This window comes from Micromys minutus, assembly GCF_963924665.1.
Source record: "Micromys minutus genome assembly, chromosome: 23".
Lineage (NCBI taxonomy): Eukaryota > Metazoa > Chordata > Mammalia > Rodentia > Muridae > Micromys > Micromys minutus.
In genome coordinates, this window is record NC_137958.1 from 22,714,786 (window position 1) to 22,738,229 (window position 23,444).

General features: G+C 41.3%; 1 protein-coding gene across 2 annotated transcripts in view; it reads right to left on the minus strand.

Moving 5' to 3' along the window:
* Positions 1–8,449, minus strand: part of LOC308435446 (ATP-dependent translocase ABCB1) — a 58,168-nt gene extending 49,719 nt beyond the window's left edge. For both annotated transcript variants that reach the window (XM_080936081.1, XM_080936080.1), the window contains exons 1-4: positions 8,380–8,449; positions 7,866–7,936; positions 3,331–3,379; positions 2,119–2,281 (exon numbers count right to left, since the gene is read on the minus strand). In XM_080936081.1, the coding sequence (XP_080792207.1) occupies positions 2,119–2,281; positions 3,331–3,379; positions 7,866–7,930 (277 nt within the window). In that variant the 5' untranslated portion in view covers positions 7,931–7,936; positions 8,380–8,449. The remainder of the gene's footprint in view (positions 1–2,118; positions 2,282–3,330; positions 3,380–7,865; positions 7,937–8,379) is intronic.
* Positions 8,450–23,444: the final 14,995 nt, after the last annotated feature.

A 23,444-nucleotide genomic window follows, 5' to 3' on the forward strand; every position in this document is an offset into this window, starting at 1 on the left:
GGGGAGAGAGGAGGGGGGGATTAATCTATAAAAGAAAACAAAGGGTCTTTGTAACCTAAGTATATCACTGGACTTTCTGGAGTTTTCATATAGGCACTTCCAACATTTTTAATTTTTTTTTTTTTTTAGTTCTTGAGATTATAGTACTATTACATCATTTGCTGTTGTAGATTTGGTCTAACGCTTGTATCATGTTAACTGGGTCTCCAAAATTGCACAAGGGTCTCTGGCCCCAGTTGGTTTTGATTGGTAAATAAAATGCCAGTGGCCGATGGCTAGGCAGAGAGACAGGTGGGACTTTGGGATACCCAGGTGAAGGGAGGAGTAAAGACCAGGCCTGAGAAATGGAGGGTAGAGAGACAGCCAACATGTAAGAGCTGGGACCCCCAACTGGGTCTAGGGTAACAAAGATGGAATATAAATTTTAGTAAGTAATAACTTGGGAATGTAGAAGGGGAGGTGTTAGCTACGTGGGGGTTTGGGAGTGGCCCAGCCATTGAACTGCTTAAGACATATTAAAACATAAGGCTGAATCTGTGTGTGTTTCATTTGAGAACCAGAACATTGGGGCAGGCAGTTAAGAACACATGCCACCACCACTGGGTTGATTAGAGAAGAGATTAATCAGTTTCAGCTACAATTTCCTTCCCTTTTCTCCCTCCAAACCCCCCCACATACTACTTTTTCCCTTTAAAATCATGGCCTGTTTTTTGATTAATTGTTGCTAAACACACACACACACACACACACACACACATCTCTAAATATATAACTGGATCCCACCAACGTGTTCACTGAGTACAAACTTGTTCACTCAATCTCTGCACGAAAACTGAAGTTCGGAGATAGCAGCCTGTCTCTCCCAAGTCAAGGTCGGTTGTTGCTTCTCCACTCCTTGGATGCTTCACATCTTTCTGTATTAACCAGTCTCTTCCCTCGAACCTTACTGAGAAAACTCAATTCTGACAGTCCCCTATTTATCCAAAGTTAGATTTTCTGTGGTTTCAGTTTTCTGTGGTGACTTGTGAAAGTGCATCATGGGACGTCGTCAAAAGGAGGACCAGGGGGATATGGTAAGATGGTAGAGAGAGGAAATAGGAACAAGCACTGGGATAACGTTGAACACAGAGCATCGCTGTATTGTTTTATTAATCATTGTCATTAATCTCTGGTCTTGCCTAATTTCTAAATTAAACTTTATCATCTGTGTGCCTGTATAAGAAATACATTGCAAATATATGCAGGGTTCAGTATCGCCTATGGTTTCAGGCATCCTCAGGACAGTTTTTAAAACAAGTCCCCGGTAGACAGGAGGATTTACTTACCAGCAGAAAACATGAAGAGATTCCCACCTCTTCATCCATCCATCATTGGGTTCTGACATGAATACACTATGACCACCTGTTACTGTAGCTGAGCTGGCATGCTCTTACCCTGAGTACACATCTCCTCCTAATCACTGCATGCTGTCCTTCATAGAGGACCTAAGTCTCTTCACTCTCTCAAATATCACCTTCCACTGTCTTATTTCCATAAGAACAAAAGCATTACTTTTCCCATCCTAAAACATCCTCACACACTCTCTCACTCCTTAGCCTGTGCCCTCTCCCTCCCTCTATAAACAACTGTCTTTGCTCTCTTCTCTCCACCCCAGGATACGCTTTCAGCCAACACTGCCCAGCATCTCTTCCTTCCTTTTTCTCAACAGAGAGTAACCATGTCCTTCCAGTTTTTTAGGCTAAAAGTGTTGAGTGACACATGAAACTCCTCACTTACAACTCAGAGCCATGGACATCATCCTAAACTCACTCTCATAGCTTTGGGCTCTCGAACCATCGCAGACCTGGCTAGATCCTGTACTTCCTTCTGAAGCTTTCAAGGACATTTCTGACTTAGTAGAGCCCCTTCCTTTGCGACCTATCACTGCCAGCACTTTTCCTAGATGTTTTTATGCCCACACACATTATCTTCTCAAACTCATTACAAACACGAGCTAGAGCTCCCACCCTCCGCAAGCAACACGGCTCTGCACATCCTGAAAAGGCGCTGCAAATGCTTCACTAAGCGAATGCTACTTGCGAAATCCCAAGTAAATTTGGTTCGGCAAATGATTCTTACTTTGGTTAGTAGTGCCTGGCAGAATCCTGGTTTCTGCTTTCGAAAAACTATCTGTCATTTGTCCAAACACCAGCATCAAGAGGGGAAGTAATGTTCCGTGGATAATGGCAGCCAGAATTCCCAGGACCATGCACAGCTTGTCAAGCCAATCTGCATAGCGGAACTGGAAGAGAGCAGAGCATGCGCACACTGAGCACATGACGTCATAAATGGCGCTTCAAAATAGACTCAAAACTCAAACACATTTTAGACACGTGTGTGTGTGTGTGTGTGTGTGTGTGTGTGTGTGTGTGTGTGTGTGTTTGTGTGCATGCACATAAGGATGGGTGCCATAAAATGCCAGCATAGGATCCCAGGGAGCTGGGGTTATAGGTGGTGGGGCACACCTGATGTGCATTATTGGGAGCTGAACTTCATGGTCTATAAAAGCAGCAAGTGCACTGAACAGCTGAGCTATACCTTCATATTGAATTCACTAATTCTTCATATTGCATTCGGCATGTCTTCTGTTTTATCTCGTGAGGATTTTTAAAGTTTCTAAAAGGATGATAGCAGAAAAAATAATGTTCTGAAATGGTAGAAATCACTTCCCACTCTGTGGTGGCAATCTGCCTGGAATTACAATCACTGGAGAGAAATACCTCCCTCTCCACATGGTTGTGAGTGCTTCTGAATTTAACTGAAGACAGAGAAGACACTCTTGATTGCTAAGTCCTAATAGTCAATAATCCACCACAACCTTTATTGCAGTTGGGACAAAGGACTCTGAGTCAAACCTGCCAGGAGTTCAGAGCCTTGAAAGACACCATGTTTTTAAGCATGGTGGTATACCATAGTGACCCCAGCATTTAGGAGGTAAGAGGCTGAAGATCACGCCAATCTGTTCTACATACACAGCAAGGCCTTGTCTCAACTACAGCAAAAAAAACAGAATTGAATACAGCAAGTTTCCTCTCCCTGGCTGGCAGCTACTGTCAAGAAGAAAAATGCAGGTAAAAGATCACTGGCAACAAAACTAATTTGGGAAACACTGGAAACTGAGGGTGGGGCTGCTGAGGGTACGTGGCAAATTATGGTTGGCACGCATCTGAAAATAAGCTAGCTCCAATCAATGAACTTTACATCCACATTTTCATACTTCCTAAGAAAGCCACACGAAACACTGCCTTCTTGGGGGAAGTGTTTTAAATAATGAATACATCCCAAACTCACCATCCCAAATATGCCAACAGCAGGTTTCTTTTCTTTCTTCTTCTTTTTGCTGGGAAACATAACAAAGGAATTATACAAAGCTTCAGAAATGCTATGAAAACTTTAAAGTCATAAAAACTGATGATTCACTAGGACGAATTAGGATGTGTACACAGTACTCGACGAAACAAACGGTCTGGTATTATTTATAAAGAATAAAAACAAATGTTCATATACTTTACACATTCAAATATATGATGATCACCGGCTATTGTATTCCTATTTTAACCCCTTTACACTCGTGTGTATGTATGTTCTCATGTATGTATGTATGTATGTATAGGGAGGGGGAAAGAGCACAAACCTGCCATGGTACATGTATGGAGGTCATGGAAACGTGGGGTGTAATTCCTTGTCCCCTGTCAGTAGGAGGTCTCTTGTTTTTCAGCACTGAATTCACCAGGCTAGCTGTCCCATTAGCTTCCAGGGACCCTCCCGTTCAACTCCATACCTCTCCAAGAGAGCACTGTAGATGTGTGTTACCAGGTCTGGCTTTCGAACGTTTCTCCCACAGAGCAACTGCCCTTGCCCAGGTGTTGCAATTTGAATAAAATTATTTACTTTTGTGCTGACATCATCTAATTTTTATGATAAAGACATATATCTACCCATCTTTTACATGTAAAACACTATACATTGAAAATATGAAGTTTTATACTTTTTACCTCTTTTGGATTATTTTTCATCTAATTATGACATTATGGCTGGGCATGACAAAGTCTATTGACAATTCCAGTACTACAATGGCTAAGGCAGAAAGATTATAAGTTAGAGAAAAACCTGGGCTACATAGTGATATTCTATTTTTTTAAATAGGAAAGAAAATCAATCATGTTCCAGAACTAATCTTCCCAATTACGTTCTTGGTAAGTCTAAGTGTATTTTAATTGCTAATTAGACATCTATTTATTACTATTATTATTATTATTATTATTATTATTATTATTATTATTATTATTATTACTATTACTATTAGCGCTCTGGATAGTATTTGTAATCACTCTTTTCTACAGAGAAAGCAGTGATCAGATGTTGAACATAAGTTTCCTAACTTGAAAAATAGTTAAATGACTCTAAGAGCAAATTTAGTTCTGAGAGCATGTCTGACCTCCTAGGTGGACTATAATAGAAACAAATGCAAGCTTAAAATGCTATGAATTGGGGCTGAAGAGATGGCTCAGCAGTTTAGAGCACTGACTGCTCTTCCAAAGGTCCTGAGTTCAAAACCCAGCAACCACATAGTGGCTCACAACCATCTGTTATGGGATCTGATGCCCTCTTCTGGTGTGTCTGAGGATAGCTACAGTGTACTCACATACATAAAATAAATAAATCTTTTTTCTTTTAAGCTGTGATTTTTTTTCTAAAAAGGCTCTATAAATTGTCAAAAAGCTGTCCTCACATACAAAAAGATCAACTCTTATTTAAGGTTGCAAATCAAATAACTCTACCTCCTAACCCACATTTGTTACCACATGTAACTGCTGGAACAGCTAGGAAGCTAACTGTACCAAACTGGTCATATGAAAGACTATTTTTGAAAGAAAACATTATTTTGACACAGACTTTTAAGTTTAAAGGTGTGTTTTCTCATGCAGTAAATTAAGCCAGAAGATATAAGGAAGAAGAAGAAGAAACAGTTTGCAGTAGAACAACACAGTGACAACAGTAGCCCCAAACACACAGCCTCTGGATGGGTCCCTGCTGCTATTTAAGGCAGGCAGGGTTTCAGCATCCCTGGAGCTAAGATGCAGAAAAAGAGACAGCCATGAACCTGTTCAGCTCTGCTTCTTCCTTCCTTTTTCTTTCTCTGACACTGACACTATCAGCTACATAGGAGAAACTGTGACATTGCAGAAATGAGCCAAATAATTCTTTAAGAACTCTGAAGAGAACATACTGCCTGCCTTTGACAGATACAACCACTGCAGAAGAGTTGCTTTAACTTGTCCCAGGCCCTACTACTGGGCCACCAAGATGATGCAGGCTTCTGAGACTGTCTGGGCATACACTTTCAGCCAGGATGGAGCTCTGTGGTACGGCACTTGCCTAGCACTGAGCGCCAGATACAGTTCAGTAGGAGAACACTTCTCTCACACGCACAAGGCTCTAGGTTCAGTCCCTAGCACTGAAGGGGAAAAAGCACTAGCCGTAATGTGTACTTAGGACATTTCTGTAATAACATGATTGACTACCAGCTGGTCTTTTAAAGCACGGTGTTCTCAACTGATGGGTGCTTTGCGGTATCTTGTAGTAGTAAGAAATGGTAGCAGTGTGTATTCTCTCCCCCACAACTAGAGCTTATAAAGTACTTCAGGGCTCCTCGGGCAACCATCCTAGAGGAGATTTAGAACCACAAAAATAACTAAATAACAAAGCCAGTGCGATGAGTGTTTTAATAATAGCCACTAAACAAAACGTTAAGAGGAAAGTTCTCTACTTTGAAATCACAACAGAGCCAACAATAAAATGACGATACGTGTAGATCCAAACCATTTATTTTCTTTGCCTTTCTTTTTGTACACAATAAACTTAGGAGTGTTGGTGTGCACCTGTTAATTCCAGCTCTAAAGAAACAGACAAGGCAGGAGGACTTACAAGTCCAGGTCAGCCTCAGCTACACAGTGAGTTTGTGGACAGCTTTACTACACAGCAAGACACTATCTCAAAAACAAAACAAGTCCTGTGTACATACAGATGTGTGTGTTTGTGTGTGTGTGTGTGTGTGTGTGTGTGTGTGTGTGTGTGCAGTTCCTTAAGCTACTATGCTAAGGAATTATCTCCTAAAACATTCCACATGTTGGGTATGTGTTTCAAGCTGAACACAAATAGGACATGAATATTAAATATAAAATTATGGATTTAGAGTGGAAGAGGATGTCATCTCATTTATAATTTTTATAACATACAAAAATTACTATATGTCTGGGATATGCAATGCTTTTCTAAACTTGATTTCTTTACTGTCGACAGGGTAGTAATTTAAATATGCCTTATAATGTATCTCTCTTAGATAGCGCCGGTGTAGAAGGCTGGCTGTGTTCGGATGAAATTCTCAGTCTCCCCAAATCCCACCACGCCCTGAATGACTTGACAGTGTGTATCACCATCGTGGTGCTACATCTGGTCACTCGGTGAAGGTGCTCAGAACAAACTCTCTTCCCAGGAAGAGACACTTTCCTCCCAGAATGGTTCTAGACCCTCTTCGGATCCTCACCCAATAGACAGATAGCGTGATTTCTGGTGTGGCAGCTGCCCTTTATTCCTGTAAGAAAGCTTCTGCTTTCTCTCTTACTGTTTCTTTCCTCTCAGCCCATCAGCAAACCACTGTGCTGTTTCTAGCATCTTGAAATCACTGATAGCATTTCCTTTCTTTGAAGTTCAAACCCTTCCAGCTTGATCTGGTTTGTGATTTTGATTTTGAATTTTTTTTTTTTTTTGTACTTTATTTATTGTGTTTGGATGGACCCACAAGGGTGTCAAGGCAAGTGCCTGTGCAGGTCAAGGTCAACTTGAAACTTGCAGTTGGTTTCTGATTCTACCACATGGGTTCTGGAAAAAGAATTCAGAACCAGGTTTGCCAGGCCTTTGGGACCATTTTGCCAGTCCTCCAGTATCTTCTGACCAGCCCATTAAATCCTGCTTCCTTGTTTGTTAGTGCCAGATCCTCCAGGCTCACTTTGTATTTTCTCTGCCCCAGATCTGGCTGAAATTAGCTGCTCCATACACTGCCCCCTTCTTTAACAGAAAACACCAAGAGGGCTTTTTTCTCTCTTCTTTTCAGTGGATTAAAAATGAATGGCTGAAAAGAAATCGTGACTTCATATTGATGCTTCCTATCATTTATTATAGGAATTATAATATCATTATAATATTAATAATAATTTCACATTATGAAAGATAAATTTTACTTTTCCTCTTTTAATGGAAACCTTGTTTCGAAATCATATTAATATATCTAATTTCTACTATCTTGGTTTGCAATTTTTCTATAAACAATGAACCCACTGAGGTAAGTTTTTAATTACTGGCCATGGTCAGTCCACTACGATAAAAAATATACTGAAAATAACTATTTTCTCTTAGCAATTACATTTTCAGTTTTTCTAGTTTAGGTATAGACAATTACATTTTCGGTTTTTCTGTTTTAAGTATAGATAACAAAACTTAAACGATCTAACTCTGATGTTCTTTTTCATCCGTCACTCCGCATTCTGTGTTTGTATTCGTGTTTATCAGAAGATAATGGACCACAACGAGAGCCCAAGCGATCAACCGTGCTCAGAAAGCTGAGGTCATGAAACTAAACAGATGTGAGCTATGGTAGGTCTAGAGGCTGAACAGGAGCCTCCGAGCAGAGGCTTCCGAGAGTTGTTTTATGTTTCTGAAGGCTGTAATAACCTCTGTTACTCATTTAATACCGTGCTGGAGGCTACAAATTAATTGGCCCAAATGTACAAGATGCATAGAGTATGAAAGTGAAACAATCTGGATACCTCTTTTTGCCCATCTTTGAGAAGTTCTTGTCTGCTCTTCCGTTAAGGTCCTCTTCAAACTCCATCACCACCTGAGGATAAACCACAGTTCATCAGCCAAACTTAAGCCCAGAGGACCAAAGCCTAGGCAGAGCTCACTGCCCTGCAGAGCCCAGCGGTGAGGAGGAGCCCCGCCCAGATGCTCCCGGGGCCGGGCCTGGAGGTAACTCACCCCGGGAATCCCGGGGAACTGTGTCACCCGCGTGGCCGGGTGCTCGGCTCTGGATCCGGCCACCCCTCCCTGCTGGGTCCCCTCCGCCCCGGCGCGCTCCTCCACTGGCCGGTGGCTGGGAGCTGGACGGCGGGATCCACAGCGCGGGGCTTGCACTGCAAACACTGGCCTGGGGGCTACTGCGGGAGCTCCTGGAGCGACTTGAGGCTGTCCCCACTAGATCCCCAAGGACTCAAGAGGACCCTGCCACCCGGACCAGACTCAGGCATCCGGACCACCCCACCCTTCCTGAGAACTGCCTACCTCACGTGCCACCTCACTTTCCCTCGCAAAGTCCGCCAAGATGTAGAATTTGGAAGGAGTAGCTCTGAGTTGAGCGGAACCTCAGAAGATGGGAGCAGCGGCCTCAGCCTCTACAGCTTCAAGAGCCGCTGCGGGAAGGAGCCAGAGGGCTTCCTTGGGCCGGGGATTAAAATAGATGCCAGAGGCCGCCCCGCGGCCCTGCAGCCAATCAGCCTAGTGGGTGGAATTGGGCAAGAAGGCTGGAGAGGTTACGAAACAGGAGATGCTTCCTGACTTGCCTGGGTTTTTGAGAAGGTTGCTGGAATCCCCAGATACTAACTTAGACATGTCTCTACAAGTTCAGGTAAGTCTCCATATAGAAGTGTATAGACCAAGATGGTGCACAGTTGGATCCCTGGTGACTCATACTGAAAAGGACATTTTTCCTTACTTAGCTAATCTAATTTAATTAATAAAGCAACCAGGCACCTCGCCTATTCTGTAAAGTTCCCTTCTGACATTTTGTGGCTTTTAAGGCTGGTAGAAAATTTTCTGCAAAAGTCTTTCTTCAGTATGTTTAGCATTTTCCTAAAGGATATCCATTCTGCTTTTTGGCTTGGATGAAAGTCCTATACCAAAGTCCTATAAAATTTCAGGTCAGAAATGGTATTTTAAAGTGCATACTATTTTCAACTTTTAACTCTGGAATCGATGTCCTTGTTTTCTCCAGAGACTATCAAATTCTTACATGTTCTGGAATCCGGACTGATGCAGGTATTTGAGTGTAACAGGTCTTTTTCAGTCTACCTGTACCTCACTGTGACCTAACATGCTGGCAACTCAGTGGCCGAAAAATGTGAACCAGAGACAGAGCCACCGGGGTGGAGACTCATGCTTCCTACACCATGCTGTCTCTGTTTCTATAGATACCAAGAAGTAGCCATCTTTGTTTTTATTTAACTCATTGTCTATGGGGTGAGCTGGGGTCTCCTTTCTGAACAAGATGGGGGTTTTATGTGCCTTACGTGATCCTCATGGGCTTCAAGATGAAAACAAGCAGTGTGTCATCCTCGGGGACCAGAGCATCTTTTTCCTGTCTGTTTTGTGAGGCTATCCCATGCGCACCTACAAACATTTTTACTCATGTTCCCGGGCCTGCAGCTTTGCCATCTCCACTCCGCAGCTTCCATTTAACCTGAGCGTCCGGAAGATGTTACTTATGCTACCAACATCAGGGACTGATGGGCTCCAATGCTCCCTCCCCTGTGACTTGAAAAGTTCCCTTTCAATCTGGATAAAGCTGAGATCTGTTGCTTTAACAAAGAAAAAAAAAAAAGATTCCTCATACACTCATTCATGTATGTGGATTTTTACACTCATTCATGTATGTGGATTTTGGAGGCATAGAAACTAATTTGAAGATAGGTTTCTGAGGTAATGTTTGGATTTAGGAATGACAGGGATTACAGTTCCCTCACCTAATATGGCAAAGGCAACAGTTCCTGTCACTGTGCCAGCAGGAAGAGAACCCACAATTGTCCCCAAAGGTCGCTTCAGCTTGGTCCCTGCTGTTTGGGTCTGTTTACCTCCCTACATCTATCTGGAACTGCCAGCCACCTGCCTGCCCACTCATTCACCGTGGCCCCAGACCTGCCTCTCACCTCTCCAGCCTCTCACTGGTATTCACACTTTGACACAGAAGGACACAGACATGTCCCTCTCTCGTTCTGACACAGCCTGCTCACAACTTGTTTCTAACATTTAATATTTTTTTCTGGCCACTATTTTCAGACTGACCGAAAGTGAATTCAGTCTTCTCACGGAACAGTATTGAATCACGTGAGATTTTCACCCACTTTATGAGCACAGGATGGGTAACTGTACCATGTACCTCGCATTCCATGAGGGACACATATGCCTTTTCACTTGCTGCCCTTCCAAGACGCCCAACTCGTGACCCTCATGGCTGAAGACAGCTCTGAATACAGCCCAACACAAAATCGTAAACTTACTTACAGCACTGTAAGATTTTTTTTTTTGTATTTTTTTTTCTTTTTGTTGTGGTTTTTCAGCATAAATATTATAAATGTCAATGCTGAGCCTTGATATCAAAAGGCTAGACGTGTTCAGAAAAAGAAAACTTCATTGTTTGTTGGTAGGTAAAGATATTTCTTTTTTGTATACTCAACCAACTTCAACACCATGACTTTCTTTCCTTTAAACTGTCCTTGCCTTTATTTACGTTTCTTCATCACATAATCGAAGTATCATTTCAGACTATTAATTAACTTTTCTACTAGGCCACGATTCTTCTAGGTTTTGTAATCAGCTGTGCCGGAGTAGCTAGTGGGATGGCTCACTGCTCACAGCCTTAACTCGGTGTGGTTTAGCTGGGGCAAGTGTACAAGCCTTCACTTCAACACGACCATTTTTCTTCGCCCGATTTCTGCCTCTTCGCTCATTACCACGGCTTTCATACATGCAGTTTTACTGTACGGGCACCATCATGTCCCTGGGAGTAATCCTGAATGCTCCTTAAAAGGATGCATTTGTGTTGGGTAGTTTTAGGTCAGCTTAGCACATGCTAGAGTCATGGAGTGGAAAGAACCTTAATTAACTAAGGCATTGCCTTAATGATTGATGTGGGAGCACTTAGCCATCTGTGTGAGTCACCATCCCTGGGCTGGTGGTCCTGGGTTCTATAAGAAAGCAGGCAGAACAAGCTGCTATTCCTCCATAGCCTCTGCATCAGCTCCTGCCTGCAGGTTCCTGCCCTGTTTGAGTTCCGGTCCGGTTCTGACTTCTTCCAGTGGTAAACCATATATATATATATGCTGTCCCAAGCAGTTTGAAGGCATCAGCTCCAACCATCTTTGATCTGTTCTTTGAATATCCAAGCACACTCCCATATGGGGCCAGCGACTTTTCCTGTAGCTTCAGCATGAAAGCTCTCTTTTATTTTGTCGGCTGTACAGTATGGATCATTCCTGCATTTTCTTCTCAGGCCCTCACTCTAATCTCCTGCTACTGTCTTCGCAGCGCCCGCAATGTCTTGCATATAGGATGCGCTCACACATGTGCGTCAGGTGAAGGAAGGAAAGCAAGAAGTAGGTTGGCTCAGGCAAGTATAGCCTAGGGATGGAGTTATATGCAGGCTTCGGCTGTAAGAAAATATAGCTATCTTTTTGTATATTTCTTAAAATTTTTGAAATATTTCAAGTTATGCTTTTGGGATTATCGATCGGTTACTTTTGCATAGCCATGGTCAAAACACTTGAGAGGACAAGTTAAAAGGCGGAATCCCCGAGTTTGGGTTCATGGTTTCAGCGGTGTTAGTCTGTAATGGTGGAGCGGGAGTAACAGAATGGAGACATTCATAGCTTGTGGAGAGAAGGTTATATAGGAAGAAACCAGGACAAGAGATTGTTCCCCAAGAACATGTACCTACATCTTCCAAGCAGGCCCTACCTCCTACTTTCCACTAGCTCCCCAAAATGACACCACAAATTAGAGATCATTAGTCAGAGGTCTTAAAAACTCCTCATTGTCTGAGGAAATCTCCATGGACACACCCCGAAGTGTGCTCCAGTTATCTCCCAGTTCTTTCAAAGTCCAAGTTAAGGGTGAAGATAAAACACCACAGGGTGTTGCTTTATAGATAAGGACTTCCGTTTAGTCTGTGCCTTTCAAACATTTACTGAGTCTGTGCTATAGGCTAAACGGTGTGCTGAATTGCAGGGGCTCTTGTGTCTGTAGGGAAATTGCACACTGACTCTTCACTGAACCAGATAATTAATATCATTGTTGCTAGGATTGTGTCTTTTATCCCTTCATTTAGTTTCAGTGTATAGAACTTTTGTAGCTTCCAGTGGTACACATTGTATAAATACTGTTGCAAGGCTGGATGTCTTGTTTTCCTTGAATCTGCCTGAAGTTTAAAATAACTGGTCTTCTGCTGGAATACACTGTCCTATCTCACCTTAAGTAAAACTACACGTGAACATCCATCAAAAAACTCAGTCTTAAATGTTATCCATCTAAACCCTCATCAGTTGTCTCCCAGTGCATTAGACACATCAGAGTAAGATACCAATATTATAGCTTTTTAAAAAACTCTTATTGACTCTTTTTTCCCCAGAAATGTTTTGTTTTTCATTGAAATAAAGACCAACTGTTAATTAAGGTTTACAAAGAATTATCACCCAACAGATACAATGGTAGATAAAGGCAGGTCAGAGAACTGGTGACTTTGGATAGGCAAAATGTCATATGCAAGGTTGTGTGTGACATCTGGTATCTTACTTATCATCACTATGGGAATGCACATTTTAATAAAGACACCATTGGAGAGATAAGAGTCTAAATGCTATACATTAGATCATACTGATACTCTGTTTGCCAATAGAAACACTAAGTTAACACAATAAGCAAATGCAACTTTTTAGATCGAGACTCACTTTGTAGTTTGAGATTGAACTTCTTCTCACTTCAGCCTCCTGAGCAGCTCAGACAATTTATGGATACCTCACCTGCCACAAAGCCACCTTAACTTTTAAGTCTTTGCTTTTAATTTCTGTAAATATATTGATAATACATTTATAATAATATTTTTTTCAAGACAGCTCACTCATTCGCTCTGGCTGTCCTAGAAGTCACCATGTAGACCAGGCTGGGCTCAAACTTACAGAGATCTGCCTGTCTCTGACTCTGAAGTAAATATTAAAGGTGTGTGCCACTAAGCTTGGTTATTTATATTTCTTTGGTATAGAAATTTCTGAGTTTTAAAATTCTGTCATTGCTAAAATATCTATAATATTCTATTACCTAAGAAGTTTGATTCATAAATCTACTGTGTGAAGAATCCACGGAACATAATTTAATTGTATCTGATAGTTGTAGAGTGAGATAAATATTACTATCTCAATTCCTCTTGAGTTTTATTTATTCAGTGTGTGCATATGCATTCAAATGCACCAATCTGTCTGAAATGGCCGGCCATTGAACTCTGGAGATCTTTCTGGCTCTGTGTTCTTGGTGATGGGCATACGGACATGTACAACACGTTACCTCTTTAAAAGCATGTGCAGAGGGAATCTAAAGTCCATTCCTCATGCTTTTGCCTCAAGCACCTTGTCAGCTGGGCTGTCTCCTTATGCCTCTTGAGTCCTTATTAACAGTGAATTTACAGAAACCAAAAGACTTTTTTCCCCTCAACTTTTTTTTTTTTTTTTTTTTTTTTTTTTGCTTTAATTCTTCAGGAGGTTCTTACAACCCTTCTGGTATAAATCTGTGTCTCCTGTCCCTTCCCCCATCCACTTCTTGCACCTTGATTCCCTGGTTTGAGTCCAAACTGAATAGATTCCGAAAGAGTGTGTTCTGTGAGAAGATAGGAAAATTTGTCTTGATGAACTTCTTGGTCTGGTCTAGAAAGAACTCTAAGAGGACCCCCACTGAAAAGAGAAACGCAAATGCTTCCCTCATGTAAGTGAAAGGGGATGCTAGGTGGGAAGAAAAGAGATGAAGACATGGATCTTAGCATGTTAGCTTGCTGAGACCAGTACTAGGATCTGAGATAGTAATACCCAAATCAAACAAACTTAAAAAGGAGGCAGATTTCAAATGCCGTAGTAAAAAAGCACCACGATACTTATAACTCATTCATGTCCATGTGCTGCCTTTTCATTCACCAGGAACAGCCTTCAGTAAAATAGTGAAGAGACCTAACATGCTTGAACCCAACCGCAAGTTAAAGATGAACCAAGGACAAGGACTTTAAACTGGCCATACAGCTGAAGGCTAGACTCCTGATGGTAAACACCACTAAATCTTCATTTCTGGACCGAAGCAAACAAAACTAAAGATACAGAAATTACAAAAAAAAAAAAAAAAAATGCTGTTAGGAAATCTTTCCTGGCCATACAACCAAAAGGTAAACAGATGATCACCGTAGATTGTCTGAATTCCTTCCTGTCTTAGAGACATACTGAATTCTTAGCCAACAGGACAACTCTTAGCTAACTCAAGGCTAAACCAGCACGTAGTCCTTTGTGGCCAGAAAGTCAGGACATGCTTTCATACCCAAGGCCCGTATTGCCCTGAGAGGAGAGCAATAAAACATGCAAAGAAAAAAATCCCTGGGCGCCAGATTGTGTCTCTCTCCCCCTCCCCTCCCCTGTATGTCGACCTTGTTTCCCAAGTAGTATCTTTCCATTTGAACTCTTTTGAAAGGAATAACTCTCTTTTCCCTCTCTCTACCTCCTTGATACATACATAAAGCTGCCGAAATATCAGGATGTCTGTCCCGTTGTTTCCTCTAATTCCAAAAATTCTAAGTCAGGTTTTAAGTTCCTTTTCGAATCAGGACACACAGCTGAGGTGTCTGTTTAAAATACCCAAGTGGACCTGGCTGCCAGGCTTCCCAGTATCCCTCAGTCCTCATGTGTTTGTTATAGGGAATGGCTGGCATACCTCACTCCCTAACAGGAACTTCTCCAGCCCAGAGGATGTGCTACCCTTCCTAAAGCTGCTCTTCCCCATATAATGCAACCACTGTGGTTACCTTGCCTTTTGTTCTATCTACCCTTTATCCTGTTAGTTGGTGGTTGGTGTCCCCTCAACCCTCTCCTCACACCATCTGCCTCGGGGTTTTGTTCACTCAGGAATCTCCCAGCGGTCTCTGCCTCTGACTATGCTCTCCCTTTTAGCTACAGTAAACCTTCTCCTCTGCCATACCTAGGAGTAATCACAATCATCCTTCCTTCATTGTTTCCTTGGTGCATTCATTTGGTGCAGAAATCAGGAAAATGTCCTTCCTTTTTAATTTTTTTTTCATTCAATTAAGTATTCCGTAATGAAGTCGCCCCTCACTTATAAGTAACCAATTATTATGTGTGAAGGAAGTCATAATGATACAGAATGACTACTTCATCTCTTATTAGAAAACAGTATTGTTTGACGACTTTGGTCTTGTTTGTTTGTTTGTTTTTAATCCATATTCTAATGTGGTCACTTCAGAGACGTTTTCTTAATCAACTTTTGAGTAGCACTGTAAAACTCATGAGTTGGGTGAAATAGTAACTAGATAATAATATGTTAAGTTGATTAAAAATTGATTTATTGATCTACACATTAGGCATGATCTACAGCATAAAAAAGCATCTGCAAGTTTGTGTCAGAGGCCTTAAAGTCAAGATTCTCTTACATGGATGCTGGCTGCCCTGCCAAAATAGCAAACCATCCACGGTGACCCTGAGATAAACATTTTTGGCATATTTTTAGAGTGTATTTCCCTTTGATGGGTGGTCCTCAACATTTCCTAAAAGAAGCAGTGACGTTTCTTTTCTGATCTAACTTTCAGTGCAGGCCCCAGGTCAGACGTTTGTCTGTCTGTGTCTCACAGCCTTTCGGTCACTTCCTCTGAGGGAAGAATTCCCTTTCTTTTCTACGAACGGGGCATCAGGTGCTGAGTCTCGAGTGCTGAAGCTTTTCACTTCTCTTGCTTTGTTACCCTTGATACTGGTCTTTGCTTGTGTCCCTTTTCCTGATGTCCATCTGTAGCATTGTCCAGGGCCACCGACCCCCAGATCCACTGAGGCAGCTCCACAGTCTCTGTACTAACGAGTACTCTTCGTACCTCTGCTCCTTCATTTTCCCATCACTCTGAATGTGCTTCTCAGTGTGTGTGTGTGTGTGTGTGTGTGTGTGCATGCACATGAATACGAGCTTGCTTGCTCAGTACATTTTGGAGATTTTTTTTTTCTAAAGGGAAATTCATTTCATATCCAATAGGTATGAGATCAAACCAACCCTAGATAATCATTCCTATTATGGTCAAACCTGATGTCTACACATCATTAAAAAAGAATTTATGGCACAAAGTGTCAGTGCTTTAAAAGACTCTCAACGTGGCAGAGTTCATAGAAGCATCATTTCCTGTTTGTTTTTTTTTTTTTTTTCTAAATTGACGTAATGACTCATGGAGTTGGAACTTAACTAACATCAAATAGGCTTCATCTTGAAAATGAGGTCAAATCAATTTGAGCCTGCGTTTACTCAATGATAGTTTTTTTTTTTAAAGGTGTTGCTTTTTAAAAATATATTTAAAAATATACTTTGATAAGTAAAAGACAGTATTCAGATAGATCAGAGTTTACTATATCTCAATTTTACAATTGTTGTAAGTCACAATATTGGGCCTTCCTAGATTTTATGCCCTGTTCTAGAATGCATGGTATAAAAGATTGAGCAAATCAAAACCTCTTTTCAGATATATTAAATGTCAAGGCTAGACATTACAGGCAAAAGCTTGGTAAGTGATTAAATGTGTTCAAAGATCAAAGTGTGCTCTAGTGTCAAATTTGAGGGAGGAGACTGTCAGCAGCAGATAGGGGAAGATTCCAGTTTCAAATACATGATTGGGGAGACCTCACTGAAGAAGTAGCATCTGACCAAGATAGAACAGAACTGGAGAAAGGCGTTCAGTGATGCAGGCAAAAGCTCAGACAACTTCGAATATGGAGACTTTTAATCTTTTTTAACACTGTTTCTACCATAGAATGTTTCTGACATGCCAGTGTTTCTAGATTGATAAATGTTTAGACTTGGAAAAGAGTGTGGAAGTCATCTTACTTAGTCCTGCATTACAGAGTCCCTGAAATGCTAAAGAATTTGACCAGTGCTACATAGTCAGGTAGAAAGATGACCATGTTCACAACTTCACTTGCTGTGCTTCCTGACATATAGAAAGAGAGGTTCTGATGGCTGTTCAGATGGGCACATATGGGACACAGGTTGGAGGGACAGAGCAGTCCTGGTCTCTAGCTGTTTTAGCTTTCCATTGTTTTCCCTGGAATCAGTATTCCCTGGCAAAGCATTTTATGATTCTATCAAATATTTGACTGTACTTTTCTTTTGTTTAGCACAGGATGCCAGGAACTTGTGTTTATGTGTTCCTGTTAATTTCCACAGTGCATTGTGCTGTTCTTATCTAGGAATCGGCTTTGGGTTATACTCTCCACTTCCAGTGTAAAATAGTAACCCCAAATAAAGCACATTATTTTTCTTCCAAGTCAAGTATGAGTAACCATGGCTAAGGACACTAATCCAAACTATTCTAAATGACATATCCCATTGTAAATTAGGCTTTATGGACCCTCATGAGCACAGAGCGAAAGAAAGTCATAAATTAATGTACGTACAAATTTTACTGGTGGAAATATTAGTTAGGTAATCCATATTAAATCACGGATATAGGTTTTTAGGTATTAATTTACAGCATCCTTAGCTTTAGGGACAGTGAAAGCTATAGGTGTGTATGCTTAGTGATACATTCTGAAAAATACAGAAGCGGTAGAAGACTATCAGGTTAGACAAAATGGTAAGTAGTTATGAAGGGCTTGGGAAGCCCCAGATAATTTTGACCTTTGCCCTGGATTCTCTTTATTAACAATCAAAATATTCCAGTCGGCTAAGATCAAGCTGTCTGCAAGACCTTTAACTATACCTATAACCTCCCTAGTGAAGCTCACTTTACAGTTCCCACTGGGCAAGTGCCACACTGTGTATGCAGAGCTCAAATGTGTACTTCCTATCAAGTTAGGAAGGCCCATGTCTAGGTGAATAGGTGAGGTGGGAAGTTTCTCTCTGGGAGAGTTAAGATGATCAACCAATGAAATGTCCCTGGGGCCTACGAATGTTATCAGCCTTTATGATCTAGCTTTCTCTTCTTTTTCTGGTCTTTACATTTAGTCTACATGAGACACATAGTAAGAGGGTTACCTACTGTAAAGTAGAACATAAAAATCACAATGTGGTCAGTGAAGAGAGAGTAACAGATGAAGGAAGTAGGCATCCTAGCCAGTCAGACGTCCTTGAAACCTACCAATAAAAGTTTCCTCTTTATTTTGAGTTATCTGTGATTGACAAAAAATAATAATAACTATTGCCTGCTAAATTTCATTGGCTGATTTTGCTCCAGAGGTATGATGGTATAATCTCATATGAAGAGTCTAGTGGTAACTCTGTGAAAGATGTGTGTACATGTACATGTTTGTGTGTGGGGGGGGAGGTGAGAGGAGAGGAGAGGAGAGAAGAAGAAAGAGATGTGGGTGCCTATAGAGCCCAGTAGATGGTATTGGATATGTAGGGAAGTGGAGTAAAAGAGATCTGTGAACCTTCTAAAGTAGGTACTAGGAACCAGATAGTTTAGGTCCTCTGAAATAATAGAGAGTTTTCGAAACCACTGTGCCATCTTCCCAGCTCTGAGATTTGATTTTTACTGCCTATGTCATTACGACTTGTATCCATTGTTAGTACTTTGATTTGTCCTGTTATTGGTTATTGTTTCAGATCCTTGAATAGGAAGATAAATGAAGAGTCCCATTATGGAAGTTACAAAAATCCACAGCACCATTTTGAATTCTTTTTCCATACACCAAATATCGTTAATAAGAGCAAACAGAGGCAGCAGCTCATACCTGTGAGAAGTTATTGAGTTTGTATAGACCCTGTGGGAGCATCAATTTTTATTTATAATCTGAACAGGAAATGAAATTCCGCTCAGTTTAGTTTTTTTGGTAATAAAGTCCATGTGCTCTTCACTGGCAGAGCATGTACTGCCCAGTGCTTTCCCAGCGCTGGCGGACTGTGGTGTACTGCCCAGTGCTTTCCCAGCACTGGTGGACTGTGGTGTACTGCCCAGTGCTTTCCCAGCACTGGTGGACTGTGGTGGACTGCCCAGTGCTTTCCCAGCACTGGCTGACTGTGCCCTGGGATATCTTAAAGAGTCGCTTACCACGGAAGCCTATGGTTTTAAAGTGAAGGATCTTAGGTTCCCAGTCCCATGTGTTGTTTTCACAATTGATGCTTTACACCCTTCGCCCCAATTTTTACATGAAGAAGGATTGGCCCTTGTCTCATGGTCCTTTAGATTTCACCTGCATCTCCACGTCTAATAGCCTTGGAGTTTAAAGTGGAGACTGCTCAGTTCAGAAGTGGCTCTCTATAGTTTACCCCATACACTTGTGTACAACACATATGCTTAACGCACATAGTCCTGGGTTCACAAGGATATTTTTATACAAGTGCACAGTGCACTGTGGTCATGCTTCCTACTCTCCTTTCTTATTTTCTCCTTCCCCCTCATGCTAAGTTGTTAGAGTTTCTAGACAGTTTGTATCTACCTTCATGCAATATAAATTTGTACACATAAATTTGTATGAATCTATATACAATCTAGGATGCACAAATGAATCATGTAATACCCTTCAGAGTCAGAGTGTTTTTAACAAGCGTTCATCTTTTGTTTCTCTTCCCCCATGTATGTCTTACTGCTTTCAAAGTGAATTCTTTCTTATAGAATTTCTTTATTTATAACTAACTTAGCTTGTCCTAAAATTTCTACTCCAAACCCGATAGCTACCTTGATTGAGGTTGCCACAGGAGACTAGGAGATAACTTTGTTAGCTTAAAATCTAGAATAGTTATCTTTAAAAAAATACCAAATAGTGAGTTAGTAGTTTTAAATGTGAAGCTTTCCAAGAATAAAGACCCTGCTGAAGTAAGGTAGGGGGCCTGGATAAAAAAATAATCATAACAAATTGTGGTTAGTAAGGAGATATCATCAGTAACTGTGGTTTTATTAAAACTATCAAGTTTAATACAATTTCATAGCAGACATTGTACACAAGCAAATCTAAAATGTTTCAGATAATTCCTTTAAGCTTTAAATAAAAATACTGAGGGCCCTAAGAAGCACCTTCTTAAAAAATGAAGAGCCAGAAGGGGCTAGATTGTATTTATTTAGTTTTATTTCAAATATTGTAAGTTAGCAGATATTAGTTACATTGCCTTATTTAGTGTATTTATGTGTGTGCATGCCCACATACACATACGAACATAAACACGTGTTCATGCCTGTAGGAGATGTGTAGGACTGTGGCCCCACCCATGCCATAGTACATGTGTGGATGCCACAGGACAACTTTCGGAGTTGGCTCTCTCCTTCTCCTGTGGATTCGGGGGATCAAACTGAGTTTGTCCCACTAAGGATATGTCCTCACTTGGGACCTGGGCCCCATTCATTCACCTATGTGGCAGGTGTGCAGCTTACTTGGTACAAGCTTGGGGTGGGAAATGTGAATTTAGAAGCAAACCTATGGAGATTTGTAAAACATGAGTTGCTTAGTCATACCTGATTAGGATTCTTTCAGCTAAGACTGTGGAGAATTTTTGATGTAAACCGTCCTTTAATCCTGTCTTTTGAGTGCTGGCTTTAGAGAAAACGTATATTCTCCTATTGAGTTCAGTCTTCACAGTGGGTGTCATATGGAGGATCTAGACCAGTGCTTTTGTTAGGTCTTTGTACTTCTGTATAATTTTGACAGTCAATGGGAACAAAGTTTATATATATATATATATATATAACAAAATTAGCAGGAACAAAGGTATTACAATTTTTGTAACAGTTTTAAGCTAAGAAATATTTTTTGTACAGTAACAAAAAATCATACCCAGTTATTTGTAAAACAAATTCTGTTTTATCTTTAAAACTGCACAACAAATGACTTAGAATAGCTATTGTTAAAGACATGGTGGTACTCATAATCTTGACATTTAATACTTGTAGCATCCAACAATGTAACATTAGAATATAACTCATCTGCTAACATACCTCAGATTTTTAAAAATATGTTTATTTATTCACTCTACACCCCAATATTAGCTTCCTCTCCTCCCAGTACCCCCTCAGGCAGATCCTCTATTCGATCCTCCCCCATCCCCCACTCACTACTCCCCATCCCGGGAACATCAAGTCACTGAAGAATGAGGCACACTCTCTCCACTGAGGCCAGATAGGGGAACAGAATTCATAGGCAGGCAGGCAGGCCACAGATTCAGGGACAGTCCCTGCTCCAGATATTGGGGGACCCAAATGAAGACCAAGGTGCATATCTATTACATATGTTCAGGGGGGCTGGGTCCAGCCTGTGCTTGCTCTTTGATAGGTGATTCAGTCTCTGGGAGCTTCGAAGGGACCAGGTTGGTTGACTCTGTAGAGACTCTGTCTTCTTTGGGTTCCTTAATCCTTCCCCCAACTCTTCCATAAGACTCTCCAAACTCTACCTAATGTCTGGCAGTAGGTCTCTGCATCCCTTTCCATTGGATGAAGCCTCTTAGAGGGCAGTTGTGCTAGGTCTCTGTCTCCAAGCATAACGGAGCATCACTAATAATATTGGGGATTGGTTCTTACCCATGGGATGGGTCTCCATTTGGGGCAGTCATGTGTTGGCCGTTCCCTCAGTCTCTGCTCTATCGTTGCCTTTGCACATCTTGTAAGAAGGACACATTTGGGTCCAAGGGTTTGTGGGTGGATGGTTGTCCTTATCCCTCCACTGGGACTCCTGCCTGACACCTTCAGGATCCATATCCTCTATTGCTAGGAGTCTCAGCTAAAGCTATGGAGAGACTCCCAAAGGCCTCTCTCCATCCCAGGTCTCTGGTGTGTCCTAGCGATTGCCTTCCCTCCCCCACCAATTTCCATTCTCTCCCTCCTCCTCTCCCTATATCTGATTTCCACCCCTGCCTTGCTCCCCTCCCTAGCCTCTCTCCTATCTAGTTCCATCCCTCCACCCACCTCCCACATTTATTTTATTTTCCCTTCTAAGGAAGATTTAACCTTCCTCCTTTGGGCCCTCCTTGTTTATTTGGCTTCTTCAGGTCTGTTGATTACTGTTTGGTTAACCTGTTCTTTATGGAGAATATTCTCTTGTAAGTGAGTACATTCCATTCATTTGCCTAAAAAATACATGACATCTTTGTTTTTTAATAGCTGAGTAGTATTCCATATTTTCTTTATCCATTCTTCAGTAGGAGAACATCTGGGTTGTTTCCAGTCTCGGGATATTATGAATAAAGCTGCTATAAACAGAGTTGTATATCTGCCCAGGAATGCATCTCAGAATTTTTAATAGATCCATACAACTCTGGAACACTGAGTGGGCACATTACATCTATAAAGGTCTGACTTGTGTCTTTTGAATTTCTAGGAGCCTTCTGGAAAACTGAAAGTCAGTTTTAGATAAAAAGGCTCACCTTTAGAGTTTAAAGCATATTAACATTTAAAACCTTTACAGCATCATTTTGTTTGGACTAAGGTGATGGAATGGACAAGCACATTAAGGCACAGAGGCTAGCATAGCAGTGTGCAGGCCCCTTTGGGAAATTCTGTACTGACTCACATTCAGAACTGTCCATTCCCATTTGTATCCATTAAGATTTTGGCAGGAAAGAAGTCCCCGAGGATATTTGTTATGCTTTATTCATGGACCCCACAAGTTGGACAAGAGAGTGTGGAAAATGCTACCCACTGCCTCTCAGTACCACTGCAAACTTCATCAGATAGGCTTAACGCACCCAGGAGCATGTTAGCCCACCATCTTTGAGCCAATCTGTAGTATACACAGTCTGCTGCTACAAGGGGTCTTCCTGTCTACCATCATCCCTTTAGAACTACAAACTGAGCATGCTCAGTATACATACTTTGAATTGAATATGCTGGGCAATGTGCCATACCCCAACCCTTTCCCATATGATTGTGTGCTGAGCATTGCCCCAGAAGGATACAGCTCTTGGAATAGCTACTGGATTGTTCTACATACATACATACATACATACATACATACATACATACATATATACACATATATATACACACACATAAACACACACACACTTATAAATTATTTGTGAATTTCACATCATGCACCCCATCCCTCTATATCTGCCATCCCCCCTGTAACCTTCCATCCAAAAGAAAAACCACAATTTAAAAAAAAAAAAAAAAAAAAAAAAAAAAAAAAAAAAAAAACAAGCAAACATCTCACTGTAGAAGCTGTGGTGTGTTCCACAGTACGCCTTTTTGCTTAAACAGCTTTACTAGCAAATGTTTATTGCAATGAGTCATCGGTTCTCTGACTTCTGCTACTCTATAATACTGGCTCCTCACTGGGACTCCTCTCAGTTATCCCACTGTTGCCCTGTGTCATGGAGATCCTGCAGCTTCGGATCTGTGGGACTGGCCCCTTCGT